Genomic DNA, 18,524 nt, shown 5'->3' on the forward strand with positions numbered 1-18,524 from the left:
AATGAGACAACAAAACACAAGACCAAAGAACAAGTGAACTTTATTTACACTTTCCAATTATCACTTGAACAGAATTCTTTGCTATCGCCGATCTCGTTCCCAGACCCTGCATTGCCCTTATCGAGCGGAAATGGGAAACGACTTCGTACGACAAGATTTCGCTTGATGTTGGTAACGCAGGATCTGGAAACAATAATACGCGATGGCATGATAGATCAGTGATGTTATTTATTTTTCCCTACAAAAGCGTGACCGGAATGTCAGTGAACCCTTATCAACAGAAAACGCCACAAAATCCATCCCATCGTTTACACCAAATAAATTGCCCTGGAAATAAAACTCTTTCTTCATCTGTAGACATAGTATATACACTATACAACTATTAACAACTTTCAAAAAAGTTCTGAAGGCTTAGGTGACCCTTAGCATTTTAGTTGAGTACTACGTGCTGTAAATCGGCATTTGAAACGAACACTTTGTGCCACGTTCAAATTTTCTGGTTGTGTCTATGCATGCACATCTCAAGCAGAGTAAATGGCCTCCCGAAAGATCTTCCTACATAAGTCCCGCTTTGCAGGATTGAGAAACCACTGAGTGAAAACGAATTGAAGAGTCTTAGTTATTCGATTCCAAAGCCCTCGGCGTTGGAAATAGCAATAGTGAGCTTTTGTTTTAAAACCTTCCGGTTCTTGTACGCAGGCAGACAAAGCTGGTTGAAGCATGTGTGAGCCATTGGCAACCTGCAAAAAATGATTAAAAAAATAAAATGCTTTGAGCGACTTTCAATTGAGTGTCGTAAAACTAAAACCAAGGGTATCACTCTGTCCAATCACAAAGAACATAGTCAATTCTTTGAGCCAATCAAAACTCGAAATTACAGTAATACATATAGCCGGCACAAAGCGCGGGAAAACGCGTGCGAGCGGGTCATGATTGGTTTGGTTTTACTTCTGATTGGTCAAGAAAGTGGCGCGAGCTTGTTAAACCGACCACTAAGCGTAGTAATACAAAACCAAGGCCAATGCAAATTGGTTTGATGCTCAAGTAAAAACCGCTCTATCTTGATGTTGCAACAAATGTTCAGAACATGCTAGGTTTCCTTCGGTAGCTAAAAAGTAGGATATACAGTGCGTAACTTGCTAGTGGGATACACTGCATGTATATCACTTTTTAATTACCGGTAGTGATTTTTGTAACATCTCTTCAACGAAGTCGTTTAGTTCCGAAAATTGGGTTCGTTATTTCGGATTTTCGTTATTCGCAAAACTTTGTTAACATTCGGGGTAGCTCCTGTCTTCGTAGCAAAGCAAAGAGCACTTTATTGGAGTGAATTTTAAATGTCGTTATATCGAAGAGAATTGATAACAGATTGCGCTACGGGGCCTTGTTCGTTAATCCGCGGTGATTTCAGTATTAAATTAAGTTCGCTATTCACGAGGAAAGCCTCAGCCTACATCTTTTGACTTTAAAAATAGCCAAGACCACAAAAGGATGTTCATTGTACTTACATGCTAGTACTGTGAGCCACTTCCATCCGGACTATCTTGAATTCCATTTCACCCATTCCCCCGATGGGAACACGGTCACTTCCCGTCGCAAACAGCAGTAGCTTTTTCTTAAGCTCCAGTGCAAACGACAGTACTACGTCCCAAAAGTACCTGAAAGAGTTCATAGGACACTATAAGTTAAAACACTCATCTTTCTACTGCTAAGATTCGCAAGGGTATCATATTGGATGGTTTCAGGTTATTATCGAAAATTTTCGTTCCTGGGTGTAATGTTGCCCTCGGCAAGCAAAACCTAACAAAAAACTGCTTTCTGTTTAAACAATCAAAATTTAGATTTGCCCTCCTTATTTTTAAAATTTTTAAAGACCTAATAACATAAAGAGCAATAGTTCTGATTTAGCATTATTCATTCGTTAAATCAGTTTTATTTATTTCCCTATTTTGGATAAACTGATGAAACCATTTCGCGTTTGCTAACGCATTACCAACCTGATGACAGGATCGTTCTTCGTGTAGCCGTCATAAACTGTCACCTTTCTCAGAGCATCCATATCAAGCTCAGGGTTGCCACAGACTAACATTTCCACTTCTTCAGGACGTAACATCTGGATAAAAACATACAGAAACATTAAAAGTACTTCAGCAATTAATCCGTTAACCTGAGATCATGCCCTCCCTCCCGAAAAAAGACCGCCTGATCGTAGTATGCTGTAACAAATTCTTAGCGCACGTTTCAAGTTTTTCTCCCTTGTGGGAAGGGTAGGTTTACTTGCTTTACAGAGCAGAATTCACTTCACTTATGGCAACAAAAATTACAAAGAACTAGAGAATAGTTCACGTTAATATTATTTAAGTACTGTTTAAGTTAAAGCAAGCTGCCAAACATTGACGTGTATGGAAGGTGTCCATACTTCTTGCAAACAAATACCCCTTAATACCCCTTTTGAGAACTTGACTTTAAGGACGGTGCCTACTAATAACAAAGTATTTTTGCCCGGCCGATGACTATACAAGAAATGTAGATGTTACCAAGGGCTACTAAAATTCAAAAAGAAAAATGAGGGTAGCCACGCAAATTTTCGAGATAATTAGGTTTGAAACCTGGAAAAAAGTGCTGACGTGGCATTTTAAAATAAAGTAAGGCTAAATAGAATTTCCTTGCAAATTCCATTTGAAATTGGTTTTTCATGATCAAAATCAACATTAAATATAACAATATTTACAATAACTAACAAATAATTTCTTCGGAACTGTGTGATCCACGTTTTTATTAACAAAATAATTGAGTTTGAGCAATTTTTGACTCTAGCAACTCTCACTTGCACGGCCAGAAAATCGGCCTAAATTTTTTTTTTCACTTCATGAAAAATTAAACATGTGCTCTATAGACTTACCACTTACATTTTATAAAATAAAAACTAGGGGTCACCACGCGTTTTTAAAAGTTATACCAGTTGTTTTCAGGGTCTATGAAATCGCTTTTGGGGTCTGTTACATTTTTCCTATCCCCTCCCTAGCTGGTTGAATATTTGCATCTCGCGCGTGCACTACGCCGTTTGTCACGGTTAGCAGTTTGCGGGTAACGTTTTAGCGCTTAGCGATTTGTTACTAACTGTTAATGTGAGCCATATTCAGTGGTTAGCGGTCAATGGTTACTGATATGTTGCTTTTCCGCTGTTCCTGGCTTAGGATATGTCCATAAACTGTATTTCGTCGCAGAGAAAACTTTCTTGATTTTTAGTCGCGCGCTTGGTCGCGTAGTTGAATTCGTCATTTTGAGCGAGCAAATTAATTAAAAGCGCGCGCGCCCAGTGCGATCGATGCATTGCGTGATGCGCAGAACAAGTGCGCATTAGCAATAGGAGGCACCGTCCTTAAACCAAGACTTTAAATTAAGCTTACCTGTGTACTTCACTTTGGGGCGCAAATGTTAAGAGTTAATTTAGCGATAAGACGCTCTAATTTCTAGGCTCTTTCACTGACACGAGGAAGGTTGTCATTTGGTCGCGCGTCTAACAAAACTGCTTCACAGTAACGCAAAATGTATTAAAATGTTATAACTCAAAGAAGCACAGAATATCTGATACTAACAATGAGGGCGTTGGAGGCACAGACACTGTGGAAACCATGATAAAATGAGGCAAACTGCTGGTAAATGGACTTGTTCAACAGATAATCCACGTACAGGTTCACGTATTCTGAAAAACAAGTAAGCAACTTACATTACAAAGTTTTACAAATACACTTAGTCTACATCCCAGAAACCACGCTTTATTTTTAACGTTGAAAAGCATGAACTTAAGAATTCACTCAATAATATAGGAGTGACTTTTTTCGCGCTTTCCACAGTTGAACATGTTTTTTATCTAAGGTTTCATTGGCCTGTTGCACCTTTTGTGACCGTTATGAATGGCTATATTTATTACTTGGGTCAAGTGGGGATACCTGGAAACAGATAAACATCCAGCTGTTACACCTCTGGTGGAATCGTGATGACAAGATGACGTTCTGTGTAAACTCCTAGTTCTTGCTACTACGCCAATCGTGAAAACGAGACAGAAAATTTATGAAGATTTTCTACAGTTTATAAACTTCAACAAAATCCCATGACACAGAGACCTTAATCTACCCAACTCTTCCGAAGGAAAACAACGAGAACTTAACCGAGTTCATTCAGCACTTGAATCTAATGGTTACCCATCGAAGTTCATTAAAAACATCCAGTCTAACAACACCCGACCCTCGACAGTGTTGTCCCCGGAGGAACTTGTTGGAACATTTTTCAAGATGGTTGAGGCGCCCGAATCACACAAGTCATTCGCCTCTCTACCATACATTAAAGGCGTAACAGAACCTCTGACCAGTGTTCTCAAAAAGCACGATATCATAGTAGTAAACAAACCACTGACCACCCTCCAACAACAGTTCCCGGCCCCAAAATTTCGACCTTCTTTGGAATCGCAGACAAATGTTGTCTATAAAATTCCTTGTGCTGAGTGTTCATGGTGTTACATTGGTGAAACGGGCAGAGCCTTCAACACCAGGAAAAAAGAACACCTAAGAAATGTTAAAACCGCGGCAAAAGGTTCGAGAATCGCTAATCACGTCTGGTCTAATAATCACGCGATTGACTTTGAAAATTATCTGTCATTGACAAAGGCGGCTTTAGAACAAGAAAAACATTGGAAGCGTGGCATTCCAAACTAACTCCCAATGCGGATAACAATTCTTGTCCTCTACCTGGACAGTACAACATTCTTTTTAACAAATATTCTTAGTTATTAGCATTTTTATTTCTCACCTTCACACTCGGAATATTTTATCTTTTTACATTTTTACCCGTCGAAGGCTGTAGTTCAAACAGCCGAAAGCTTATATTTTTAAAGTTTTTAAGCCAGAGATCGTTTTCAAAATTTTATAAAATGATTTTATACCTTGTCTGTTCTCCTTAGTGACCGGAATCCTATCACCTTTTGGCTTGAGACTATGAGTGACAACTTCACCGAACACAGTGTAAGAAATCTGAATGTAAATTAAAACAAGTTCACTGTTAGAATGAAAAAAAAAAGTACAATATCAAAATTTTGCAACCATCAAAAACAGGTGGAGTTGTAAAGATAGAAAAATGAAAGAAATGATCAGGTAGCTGCAACACTGCTTCTGTCTGATCAAGCCCTGGACTCTGACGGTCATCAACACTAAATGTTTGGGTTGGAGTGCCGTCTTAAACAATTAATCAAGCCAACAGTTCAGTTCGGGGATTTTGCTAAGTAAATTGACATGCCCTGACTTGTACGCTGTAGGCTAACAAGCACGTTTCTGCAACCGCTCCTCAGTTCTTTTAATCAGAAACAAATTTGCACAGTGTAGCTGAAACACTCTAATGCACCGACCTGCACCACGCGATCGCCAGTACATAAACCACCGACGCAGATGTGAAACCACATTTCTGACACATATTAATGTATCAATCGCCGACACATCACGTTTGTTAAAGAATACTTATTATTGACGTGCACGGTATGCATGGAGTTATGACCATAAAAATGTGAATAAATAACTATTCTAACCTGGAAAGTTTGACAAAGATCTTCTTCTACATCTCCCTCATACTCCAAAAGCTCCTTGAGACCTCGCCCAAGATCCTGCAAAACAAAGCAACATTGTTACCGACACTGACAACGGCACACAAGGGACACACCCGTGTACATACATGTATATGCACACCAGCTCATACAACTGGCTCCAAACTCTAGTTTCCATAGCATTCTCTCTCCCTTTGATGGGCGAGAATAAAGTCTATCGCTCCACTTTTGTTCACTCTTGTTTTTGCATTTCCCCCCACCCCCTCAACTGACACTCTCTGCATTTCTTCAATGTTTGCCATACAGTACAGTTAGAAGATCACTATTAATTAAAAACCAATACCAATATAGTTTTAAAGAGGTTTTCTACAAGCCAATTGCAACTATTAGTGTGAATTAGGAAACCGTAAACGCTTCAATTTATCTTGGATACGTAAATCTGCAGAAAATCATTAAATGACAGCTGAAACTGCAGGAAATATAAACAAATGAATAGTGATGGAGCTAGCAGGTTATTTTTGCAAAAAAAAAATTGTCAACTATTTTCTCTACTTTCTCTTTCAATAATAATAATAATAATAATAAATAATTTACTTATATTGCACAATTTTCAATTTAAAAATTTTCAATTGCGAATTAAAATATAGTTAAAAAAAAATAAAAATTTAAAATTTAAATTCAAAAAATAAAAAAAATAAAATTTTAAAAAAAAAAAAAAAAAAAATAAAATTAAAAAAATTTTAAAAAAAAAAAGTTTTTTTGTTTTTTTAAATTTTTTCGGTTGGTTTTTTTTTTTTTTTTTAAAATTTTTTCCTATTGGGGGGGCCCAAAAAAAAAGACCACCCCAAGGGTGAGATTAATTAAATTTAAGTATAACACAAGTATTGACACTGTAATATCAGGTACAATCTGCTAATCTCTATCATTTCTAGGTGAGGAGTGAATTAATGGCCTTATGACTAATATGCTAAGTGAACGGACAGCCAGTTTCAGGACTTACTGGCATGGTTTCCATCAAGTCCTGCAGTCCCAGTGGAGCAAGTCCAACTGCAGCATTAGGATTGTGAAATGGAACCACAGCTGGGCTGAGCAGCTTCTTGTAGCAGCAAGGAGGAAATCTAATGTCCAAAATGATGCTGTTATAAACTGCTAACCCCATTAGCTGTCATATTGTCAAGGATTGTAAAAAACAACAGAAATCTGTTTTTTTTTTTTTGAGTCAAGGCAGCCCCATAAATATTTCCAAAGCTAATCAGAATTATTACAATTTGAAATTACTCGACGAGTTTTCACACTCATGTATCATTATGTGATTGAAAAATTGCAAATGCACTGCAGTGGAAATTAAAACTTAACGAAAAATTTGTCTGCTCTCAGCCAAAACCAATAAAGTAATTTCCTCAGTCATACATCAAATTACTAAACTGATATGCAGGAGTAACTTGAATTAATGCTAAAAAAAATTTAATTCATATGACTTCTCAAGCAGACATTCTGTTTCTTTACTAATAAGTATTAACTAAAGTTAATTTTAGACATTCCTCATGCTAAAAAGGATACAACACCAACTAAGTTGAATTCAGAGTCATTGTCCACACATGTTTTACTAAACCAGTATGTTCGTGACTTCTCATTGTAGGTAAACATGCCTGAAAAGAATGCACATGTTTTTTATTACCATATATGGCTAGAGCTTATTAACTTATAAGTCATGCTGTGATTGGCTAGAAGTCATGATACGGTGGAATTTTTCCATAATGCCTATAGGTACATTATGCCTACAGGTTTGGCTGGCTGGCAAAAGGCAAGCAACAGCATGACAAAGAGATCTATATAAAAATAAAAACTTCTTTATTATTAACTCTCGCTAGCCCAGGCCTAGGGTACTGGGAGAATATCGCCCTTGTCCTTTCTTGTATGGACCTTTCTTCAGTTTGGCCATATTAGAAAGACCTCAGGCAGTATTCTAGAAGAAGTGAGAATGCTGGGAAGGATCGAGGGTTTGAAAGGACATGCAAGGCACTTTTTTGAGTGAGATCAAGGGTGTGGGACAGAATAAGATGGGACTGGTAACAAAATAGGCAACAGAGGCAGGGTGTTCATTAGGCATCTGAGATCGGAGAATTCTCCGGCCAGAATTCTCCGGCTAAATTTCAAAGGCCTGTACCAATTTTTTTATTCAGATGCCGAGCCTTAAAAAATCATTCTCCAGTTACTTTACACTATTCTCCTGCTATTACAATTCTTAATGAAAACACTGAGAGGGTTCTGGTAATCTGCTTTCCTTACCATACTCTTGTCTAAAGATCCTTCTAATGAGCAGAAGGAACCACTCCTTTGTTAACCCACCCATGTCCAGTCCTGGTTCACCAGCAAATGTCACTTTAAGTTTCTTCTTCAAGTCTCTCTGCTTGCGAGAAATCTAAGACAATTACAAAAATCTTAGTTGAACCTGAAAGATGCAGCTTCAATAAAGGGCCATTATTTTATCGCTAATGAACAGGTAAAGGATAAACACATGCATTCATAAAGTCCTAACTCAATTCAGTTGGAAGATCCTACCCTCAAATATTAACTTAAATGTCTAGCTATTTCAATTACTGAGTCACCATTTATTCTCAAGAAATCATGCTTAAGGCACGTGAGGTGCAAGACAAGGACTCTGTTATGGACTTGGCAGTAGTACAACTTAACTTTTAAAATTGATTTTTTTGCAAAACCCCTTATCAAACAGTGTCGCTACTAAGTGGCATAATAATTTTGCATTTTACCTCTGTAGAGACTACAAAGCACGGTAAAATTCGCTCATGATTGTTTGGGGTCTTCTAGCATGGAAAACAATGTGGCAAATTTACTTTTTATACCAGCCCAGTGGCTATGCGACGGCACAAAGTTGAATTAAACTCATGAACATCACACAAATCTTACCTCATTCAGTGAATCAGAAATCAAGTGAGAGCGACGCACTTTGATGTTGAGAAACAGCATTCCCATGTCTGGCATTTCTCTCCTTTGAACTTTTGCTACAAGACTTTTCTGTTCAAAACAAAAAACACAAAAAATAGCGAATTAGCAAAGAGAACTGTGAAACAATTATCTTGAGCATTTAAATCGTTACTACTAAAAGGAAAATGCAAATCAAACAGTCACACTCCTATTTCTTTTTGATGGTTAGCACAACAAAGATGTGTGTAGCCATACATGTACACAGGCCTTAACATACAGCTAAGAACTGAAAAGTGGATGTCCTGGGGACATATTTTGGCCAGAAATATGCAGACAAGTTAAGATAATAATAATAATAATAATAATAATAATAATTTTTTTTTTTTTTTTTTTTTTTATAAAAAATTTTTATAAAATTTTTTAAAAAATAAAAAAAATTTTATAAATTTAAAAAAAAAAAAATTAAAAAAAAAAATATTTAATAAAAAAAAAAAAAAAAAAAAAAAAAAAAAAAAAAAAAAAAAAAAAAAAAAAAAAAAAAAAAAAAAAAAAAAAAAAAAAAAAAAAAAAAAAAAAAAAAAAAAATATTATTATAAAATTTTTATTAAATATAAATTAATTTTTTTTTTTTTTTTTTTTTGGGGGGGGGGGGAAAAAAAATTAAATACTCCTCTCCCCTCTCCCCCCCCTCCCCCCCTCGATAATAATAATAATAATAATAATAATAATAATAATAATAATAATAAACATTTTTATAGCGCCTATCCAGGCCTGCTCTAGGCGCTTTACAACTACTGTATGTTAAAAAAAAATAAGAAAAAAAAAACACTAAAATCACAATACAATAAAATTGATAAAAATTTGTTAAAATAAGCTGAATAAATCTTAAAAATTAAAAATGTGCATTAAAAGTAATAAAGTAAAAATTGCTAAGAGAAATAAGTTTTTTTTAAAAGATAAGTTTTGAGTTTTGATTTAAAAGAACTTAAATTCTTGATGCATTTGTTAGGATGTTCACTGATAATAGAAGCCAGTAGAACACCCAGATACCAATAAACTCAATGCCTGGGTACACCAGTACAACAACATACGCTGTAGAACACTACAGATTTAATTAGCTGATAGTATGTAGTGGAGATGGGCAAACTTTGTGACAAAAGAAATAACAGCTGCGAGGAAAGAACAACAAAGTCAAGACCATAGTAAACGTGTAATTGTTTGTTGTAGACCAAACTGAAACTGTTCAGTTAACTTACCCTGGCCATTACAATCATTTGTGACTCAGAGTCCTTTTGCATAATGTAACGTTTGGCTGCCAGACTTAGAATGAAAGGATACTGGCAGAAGGAGAATTTGCTGAAACCAAAGAGAGTAAAACACACTTGTCAATTACATTTATCGCAAATTCACTGGTGGATACGTTGTTTACTGCAAGCTTTAAAGTGAGTTTGCAATCATTAATAAAACTAATTTCTGTCAAGAGCCACTCACACCTTAAGAAGTCAGATTTCTTCATGTAAAGGGAGCTGATTCTCGTTCATCTATTGGTTATTATACAGTGGAATCCCAATCCCAAAAGTGGTTTCCCTTTCCTCAGCCGAACACTGCAATGTTACCCCTGATTTCTCCAACAAATTTTTGCTTCCCATTGGAGATTTGAGAAATCGGGATTCCACTCTAATTTTGCACACATTTTAGACATACCCAGGGTTTGCTGCAGGATTCTGCCATGAGTAGTATTCACTCATAAGATCAATGTGATCAAGAGAGTGATTGTAGAAATAGGTGTGGTTCACAAGAGGAGGAGTTAACAGCCAATTGGATGCATCTGATGAATAAAACAAAACAACAAACACTGTTCAAAACACAAAAACTTCATCAATAGTTTTATCATTAAAAGTTTACATTTAATATCAATTTTAATTAATAACAATAATAATAATATAATAATAAACTTTATTTTCTTTCAGAAATCGTGTTTTAATTCTTATGGCCCCCAATTTAAATTGTAAAAAATTAACAGAAATCAATAGTTATAAATATGTCACATTTTTTCACAAAATAAAAATCAGTGGGTTGAATTGCAAATTGAATCAGTAAAGAGGCTTAAAATTCATAGTTTAAAAGTTTTACTCTGTACAATTAACCTGTAAGTTATTATTAATGTTTTCTACCTATCTCAATGTTTAAATTAAACATTTATTAGTCAAGACTTCATTATTTGTTAACATAACATTTATTTTTGCAGCATCAACAAGAGAGTTTTGCTTTGAAAAAGCTTGTTATAAGAGATGATTTAAAAATTTCTTTTTAAATAAAAAACAAATATTTATTTGTAAGAGTTATAAACAAGTTATATTTTAAGACACATTAAGATATCACTTATAATAAGATTAACCATACTTAAGAGTGCTAGAACTTTAACGGCAGAAGGAATCCACCAAGTACATTTCTCATCTGGAGGCAGTTCATTGCTTTTAGTTGGAAATAGACGAACACTAATAAACTTAAGAAAGAGAAAGAAAACCTGTTATCGCAAGTGAACATAATTATTAGGTTGATCAGTATAAAACTGGCCTTAATTCAATAAAAATTAAGTGTCCAACTTATTTGTAATATTTATCGATAGTTGATATAATCTGCAGTTTGTTGAAAAAAATATTCACCATATTTTTTTGCTTCAACAAAAGGTACATGCTTCCTTTGTGTAAATCTACTGGTCAGATCAATGTATTGTAATTAATATCTAGTCAGATTTATTCAGCTTGGCCTATATATTGTCTGTACACAAATCATACAAGTTGTGCACACACATGTACAACTGAGTTACAAAAAAAATGCAAAAAAAAGGTTTTTGTTACTTATAAAAGTATAAATATTTAGTAGGAAAATTTTAATGTTATTAGCACAGTAAACGTTTTTTTAAGGCCCTATTCTCCCAGAGGAGAAATAATAAAGGAAGCAAATGATGATGAAATTTTTTATTAGGTTGGCCAACACACACAAAGCAATTAAATTCTCAGTTCCCAAAGTATGAAGATACTTGCAGCATTTAGCTACTACAGTGTACATGTATACTGTATTTTTTACCACCCTACCCCACCCTGGCCGTGATATGGCCTGTATGGAGCATTCTGTCAGGATAACTCCAAGCATTTTGTCATTGACATGTAAGCTCAACAATGCAATTTGTTTGTTAACTTATCTTGCACAAGAACACAACACATTGGACCAACATAACAGACAATGGTAAGCAAACAGTATTTGAAACTGGACCCCTGGTTCCAGCAGAGTCCAGTGCCCTTACTATTGTAAGAATTAAGTAAGCTTGCAAATTTATTGGTGCAGGTAATATAAAAAACAACTGAACATATTAAAAACTACCTGCTGTATTCTTGTTATAGTAGCCTTGAAGGAATTAACAGGAAATCTACAAAAGGATGACAAATAAAAGTGACTTTTAATATTCTAAAAAGGGTTCATCAGTCTTTATACATTCTGATATTTTGAGGTATCTCATTTGACATCATCCCCATCTGTGGCCTGTATTATGTTTTATCCCATCCAAAGATACATTGTATTAGTTTGTTGTTTAATATTAAACAATCTTGACATTACAAATTAAAGTAGTAAAATATTTTCACAAATAAAAGTCCATAAACTACCTATTAATCATATTTATTATGGCAACTAAACAAACCTTAATAAAAAAAACATGCAAAATGATCAAAATCTACCAATTACAACTGACAGATGTGACATTTTGACATTTCTTACCCATTAATTAAAGCAAAAAATGAACCGTTGTCTTTAGCTGAATTCACATGTTATTGAAAAGGGCAATAAAAAGTTGTACTAGTAATCAGCAAACGAACCTTCTGAACCAGTGAACAAGAAACTGATGCTCTCCATCTGTTAGAGATGACACTTGTCGTAGAAGATGAGCAAAGATTACATAAGTTGACGATTTGTTAAACTGAGGATTCTGAAATGACAACAAGTGATCATGTTAACTACAGTTGGTATGACCTTTCAGTTCAAGCAATTTATAATTTTCTACAGAAACGTACATCAAGTACTTGTAATATAAGCACTGTTACCTGCAAAAGGATTGTGTATGCTCTAAGATCATCTTTTGTTCTTTGCCTGTTAAAAGAAAGGAGAAAAGAAAAAAAGATGAATAGTACTCAGTAGTTCTATAAAATGTCCATTTTCCTGTAGGGACTCCTACATGTACCTGTAGGGACTAATGGTAGTTGTATTCGACAAATCACATCCTCAACTTGGCAACACTGAATACGACTACCATGATTCCCTGGCCAGGCCAGTCTCATAGAGGGGGGTGGGCATAAGTTACATATTGTTTTTTACATATATACCTTTGCTGTGACAGACCAAATGCAATATAATGTCATGACTTTGGTATTATTTACAGTGACAGTTTGTACCATCAAATTGTAATTATTTAGCTTCTTTAATCTAATGTTGGGGCGTATAATTTGTACATGTACAATGCAGAACAGCGAACATAAATATTGTATAACCGGTAATCAACTACCTTTTGATGTCTTGCAGCAGGCTGTTAACAACAGACTTGAGAACATTTTTGTGCACATCTTGAGGCTAAATTTAAAATACAGCATGCATGTCATAAAGGATAAGAGATACAGGAATGCCACAGACAACAACAGTAGAAGGGATACAGAGAATCAGCGATTACAGTCAGCGATTACAGTCAGTACATTAGGAACAGAATTGGGTTATTTTAAAAAAAAGCATTCACCCCCACCCCTGCCCCTCACAGATGGCAAGTTTTTGGATTTCGAGAGTCTTACACACCCACAACAATTTCTTAAACGTCAGTCAGGGGAGTACAGATTTTTTTCCTGGATTGACCCATTAAAACAATGCTTCACGGCACAGTAAGATACAAAAAAATTGTTAAGACTTGACTGCACTGTAAAAGGTACATCAGATGCTTTCAGTTTGGGGCTCCTGTTCCTTAAGAATACATTAGTGCAGAAAAAACATATTGAGTAATTATGTACTATATAATTACCAGAGTAAGGACAATTTCATATGTCATCCTGACAAAGTCATGATCAATGCCACTTTCACCAAATTCCTCAGGGTCATACTCATCTTTTCTCTGCAATAATTTAACACAACTGTCAGAATATCTATATGCTAGTAAATTATGGCAATTTTATCTTTTTCATATAGACTGAGAAGGGGACGTCAAATGTCACAACACAGGCATTCAGTTTTAAATTTTGGCTGTTCGTGAGCCCAGACCCCCAGGGCAAACACCAACAACAGGGCTCAAGACTAACTTTTTAAAAGTTAGCCTGTTGGCTTGTAACAGCTTTGATTTCTCTAGCCAAAACCAATTTTCTACTAGCTAGCCAGAATTTGCAAGCTAACTTAGATTTGGGTAGAGGCACTTTGTTGTCTTCAATGGCTCTGTTATGATTAAGGGTTAATTTTAGTTTACTTTTTGGTAATTTCAGCTTGTCCACAGTCTGATAGTTTTATACTTGACGACAGTGTACTTGGGAGTTCTGTTCTCTCAGAGTAGATTTCTTTGTATGGTTTCTTCCAGTTAAATTCCTGAATTTTTACTAGCCGTTTTGGCTAGTGAAAGCCCAGAACCTATTAGCCAAAACTGCATTTCTACTAGCCTGTGGCTAGTTAGCTACCGTTAGTCTCAAGCCCCGAACAAGAAGGCCAAAGAACAACCAGCACAGGGGGCTCACAGACAATGAGATACAATTTATTCATGGTATTCCCTATGGGACTTACATCTCGTCACAAACCAGAAGGAGGTGAAAGACCCCCTAAGATGAAGTGGAACAAGTAAATAAATTATGTGCATACCATGAAAACAGCTGTCATCTCGGAGAAAGAATCAAATGTTGTCGTCAAAAATTCAAGAATATTTTGATAATCTCCAGAAGCTAAGGCTGTCCTCATATCATTTCTGAAAGTTAGAAATTAGAGATACATTCTATAGCATATATATAATTTTATACAGTGTGTTCTATACAATACACTTATCAAAAAGGACGCAAACATTATAAATACCGGTAACCTAGATTTGTGTAGCTTTTCTCAACTGATTTAAAGTGCAACTTTACTTATGTTAAAAACATACATGTTAGTATTAATTATTTCTCAAAGACTTATCGGACAGCATTCCCCAATAACATCATGCATAAATTTACAATGAGTGCTGTCTTTGAAAAACTTGTAAGTCACAAAGTTAATTTTGCATCATGAATGTCAAGTCAATGTTATTGATGCAAAAGGCCTAGCCTAGCTATATTCACAAACAACAAACTTTTAACAGCTGGACTAACACAGTGACATTCAGACATTTTCTTCTGGTAAACAAAACATGATCTAACAAGATGGTTGAAAAGGAATAGGATTCAGCAGTTAGTGTGATGTAAGGTCAAGAACAACAACAATTACTTCAGAGCAAACCCAAAGCTTGCCAACAAGTAGATTACCGAGTCTTCAGTGTCAAAAGACCAGCAGTATGCCCCATTTCTGAACAACACATTTAATCCGTGGCTGAGATGTAATGGTTTCAAATCACTGATGAATCCTCGCATTTTCTACTTTTGGCTACAGTTTAACATTTTTTCACATGTATTCTTTAAAAAATTGTCAATAGAAATTTCATTACTAAATCAAATTCAAATCCTGCTTTAGATTGCAATATACAAGTACGGTCCATTACCTACATGTACATCTATCAGATAATGCTGCAAAATGTACAGTAGTAATCCTATTTTAGAAATTTCTAGATGCTACCTGTATGTGAAAACTGAAAAATAATTAATTTTATGTACATGTCAAAGTGTCTTATATGTGTTTTAAATGCCATTTTATTTCATTTTGGTCCAGTGAAAAGAATCCGAGCATAAAAAAAAATAATAATATCAATTATATTGCTAATGGCCTAAAATTCAAAAATATATTCACATTCAAAGGTAAACCCAATAAATTAAGGTGAAGATAATCCAAAATAATTAGCTTGAAAAATACAGCACACTAGTCACTAGCTAAAACTATCGTCGATTGAAAGGATACACTAGTTTAAAATAAACATATTATCTAAAGGGTGTACATATAAATATTTTCCAGTTCTGTGTATTATCATGAATACTACGGTACCGTTTAAATACATGTAAATTAAATTTTTTTCGGCTTTCAGATCGCCTGTTCAAGAACGCGACTGAATGACAATGCAAGCCAAAGGGGGGTCAGACAATTTAGTTCTTTCGATTTTTTTTCGACTCGATAAATAAGGAAAAACAAAAGTGTAAAATGAAACTGGTGAATGGTAAATTATGTCTTGAGTGCTCCAAAACTACAATGCATGCATGCATGACATCATAGTACTTGAACACAACAAAATATGATTTCATATTTACCTTAGCGACAAGGCGTTGTGATACCGTATCTTCTCAGGCTTTTTCTCTGACTCTATCTTTGAAGCACGATTACGACGAACAACTACTTCACTATCTGAATTTGAGGCTTCAAGTCGTTGATGTTGTGATTTTGAAACTGATAAAAGCTTGCATTCACCGTCTTCAGAAGTTTGTGTTACTAGCATGCTTCGCTTCTCCTTGCCTCTATGCAAGAGCGCCGTCCTTTTCTTGTCAGTGATCAAAGGCCTTGAAGTTTGCTTTGAGGACGAAACTCTTTTGCTTTCCTCGTTTTCGGAAAGTACATCCCCACTAGAATTATTTGCATCGTTAATAGCTTCCGTTGCGTTCGTGTTGCTGAGGTTACGGGCGAAGCGTGAAGAGTTCGGTACCCTTGTTTTCACATTCCCTGACCCCGTGTCCGATTTTGATGCCTCCGTTGTTGAGGTTCTTCCTTTATTAGGTCTTTGTAAGTTGTTTGAAACAGGCCTGTCGCTACGTGGAGAAAGCTTTTTCGAATTCTCTCCACTGTCGCCGGCGTTGTCGCTATCTCCTTCGATTTCTTCGCGCCCTGAGCTTGGAGAACCGGAATTTCGATGCCGTGAAGAGAAAAGATTTGCCAAACCACCCAATCTTCTCCCAGGACGAGGCCGTTCTGGATGACTGTTCTGTAAATAACATACATAATTATCCATTAGAACGTAAGAAAAGGGAAGTAGAATTATGAAACTGCCACAGAAACTCACCACAGATGTAACGCGCACATCCTCTTGATCTTCATTCGGATTGAAAAGAGGATTTTTTATCGGTGGTAACAGGCGAGTGGAAGGGTTCTTAGCACCACCACCCGACATTTCTTCTACTTAATCATCCATTTGATAAGTTTTTATAGCATCGAGCCGAACAACGTCTTAGAAATTAAGGAATATGCGAAGATAGCTTTCAGCACAGTGCACAACATCCGACAGCCATTTTTGTTGATAATTGGCGCGAGTGGGTGCGCTCGACCGTGACATGACACTGCAATCTGATTGGTTAGTCGCCGTGATGCAAAATTCGATTGGTTGAGGTGGAACTTTTCCTAGACTTGCTTATAACAGGTGTATTGGTTCTCGTCGACAATTTAATCAATATTTCATAATCCCACTTCTTAATTTTTTTCCTCCCTTACCTGCAGAATAAACGTAATTACAGAGGATTTTACATTATCCGCAGATCTTTAAGAAAATAAACCAAATGTGAATCTAGAAGTTTCGACAAGCACATCATTATTTCCTAGCTGGCTTTGAACTTAGAGTCACAGTAAATTTCATGACATACTGATGTTAAGTTTTTCCCTTCGCCACAGGATATTAAATTTTGTCGCATTATATTTCAAAGCAAAAATAAATATTTGCAGTATGGGCGACTGAAATTGACTTCAATCATGTTCGGTCTTTTCAGTCCATTTATCTTGTGATAAAAGCAAGTTGACATGTTTAATATATTTCTCGTTCTTCTTCGAAAACGACATGCACATGTTTTCAACCAAAGCTGTTAACCAGTTTTTTTATCGCAACTTTTGACAGAACTGAAAACCAATAAAATATTTTTTAAACTATAGTGCAGCCTCGCCCAGGATGAAATTACAAAAAAATGTTTCGGCATTGAACTAATTCCGGGCTGAATGTTGGTTGTCAGGTAGCAAACAATTATTCCACTTTGGTCACTTTGGGTAATTCAAGCAGAGGACTAATTTACTCCCTTCGTCAATTGTTACCATAGAGTTGTACCCGCAAAGCTGATGGCAAACAAAGGATTTGCTCTTGGCCAGACTAAATGCCGGGGCTTAAAAGGAAAGGTCTTTAATTATATTGTCCACGCGCAAATGATAAATATAGCGTCGTTTATTTTATGCATGAGAATGATGGCCGTGCAAATTTCGTCTTTCCGAAATGGAAAAAAATATAAAAAAAATATTCCGTTTTTTGTATACCTAGAGCAATAATCGATCAAGATAAGGATAACGGTTTGTGCAAGATAGCTCCATAGGTGATGCTACCATGGTAATTTAAGTTTTAACGTTTTGTTTTTAAAATGCGTTTAACAACAACACCTTTGCGAGATCAAACGAGAAAAAAAAACTCTAACCAAATGTTATGAAAATTTAATGTCGAGTGAGCGAATGAGAGTTGATATTTGTCAAACAATCTCAAGAAATTGACAACAGTTTGTTAATTATCATAGTGCATCCTGGTCAAAATATTGTTTCCGTCGGAATGCCTTAATACTATTACATGAATATTCATACAAAGAGAGACTTTCGTGGGTTACCAGTAGAGACGGCACTAATATAGGAAAACCGTCTTAGCAGGATAGAACCCTTTACGTTAATTTTTATTGTGGTTTGTTTTCTTCGAAACGTTCTAGTCAATAAACAACCACAAAACGTAAGTGGATTGTAGGGGGCCTCCGCCTCCCCTTGCGTCTTCATTCAATTCAAATTGGCCGGCCAGTTCTGTTTAAGTTTTGAGTTGGCAAGTTCCGGTTTCATTTTGACAGGTCAC

At 35.7% G+C, this 18,524-nt stretch overlaps 1 protein-coding gene across 1 annotated transcript; it reads right to left on the minus strand.

Annotated features, from left to right (window-relative positions):
* Nucleotides 1–22: 22 nt before the first annotated feature.
* LOC144643070 (putative E3 ubiquitin-protein ligase HECTD2) lies at nucleotides 23–17,408 on the minus strand. Its single transcript, XM_078502210.1, has 21 exons — nucleotides 16,725–17,408; nucleotides 15,982–16,646; nucleotides 14,417–14,519; nucleotides 13,599–13,688; nucleotides 13,098–13,162; nucleotides 12,640–12,685; nucleotides 12,415–12,524; nucleotides 11,924–11,969; nucleotides 10,943–11,045; nucleotides 10,244–10,367; nucleotides 9,796–9,895; nucleotides 8,522–8,629; nucleotides 7,883–8,015; nucleotides 7,154–7,242; nucleotides 6,594–6,755; nucleotides 5,579–5,653; nucleotides 4,943–5,030; nucleotides 3,600–3,706; nucleotides 1,998–2,113; nucleotides 1,509–1,658; nucleotides 23–740 (listed from the first exon to the last, which is right to left on the minus strand). Exons 1-21 carry the CDS (start codon nucleotides 16,830–16,832, stop codon nucleotides 620–622), a joined length of 2,709 nt encoding a protein of 902 aa, XP_078358336.1. The 5' UTR covers nucleotides 16,833–17,408; the 3' UTR covers nucleotides 23–619.
* Nucleotides 17,409–18,524: the final 1,116 nt, after the last annotated feature.

The sequence above is a fragment of the Oculina patagonica genome, chromosome 2, assembly GCF_052425735.1.
Source record: "Oculina patagonica isolate OP01 chromosome 2, crgOcupat, whole genome shotgun sequence".
Classification (NCBI taxonomy): Eukaryota; Metazoa; Cnidaria; class Anthozoa; order Scleractinia; family Oculinidae; genus Oculina; species Oculina patagonica.

What these genes read in the sequence shown, in the direction of transcription:
- LOC144643070 (XM_078502210.1), bottom strand. Translation starts at nt 16,832, where the DNA reads ATGTCGGGTGGTGGTGCTAAGAACCCTTCCACTCGCCTGTTACCACCG. An exon ending in AATCCTGCAGCAAACCCTGG is followed by an intron (nt 9,896 to 10,243) that starts GTATGTCTAAAA and finishes CTTTGGTTTCAG; the next exon opens with CAAATTCTCCTTCTGCCAGT. An exon ending in AAGAACGATCCTGTCATCAG is followed by an intron (nt 1,659 to 1,997) that starts GTTGGTAATGCG and finishes GAACTCTTTCAG; the next exon opens with GTACTTTTGGGACGTAGTAC.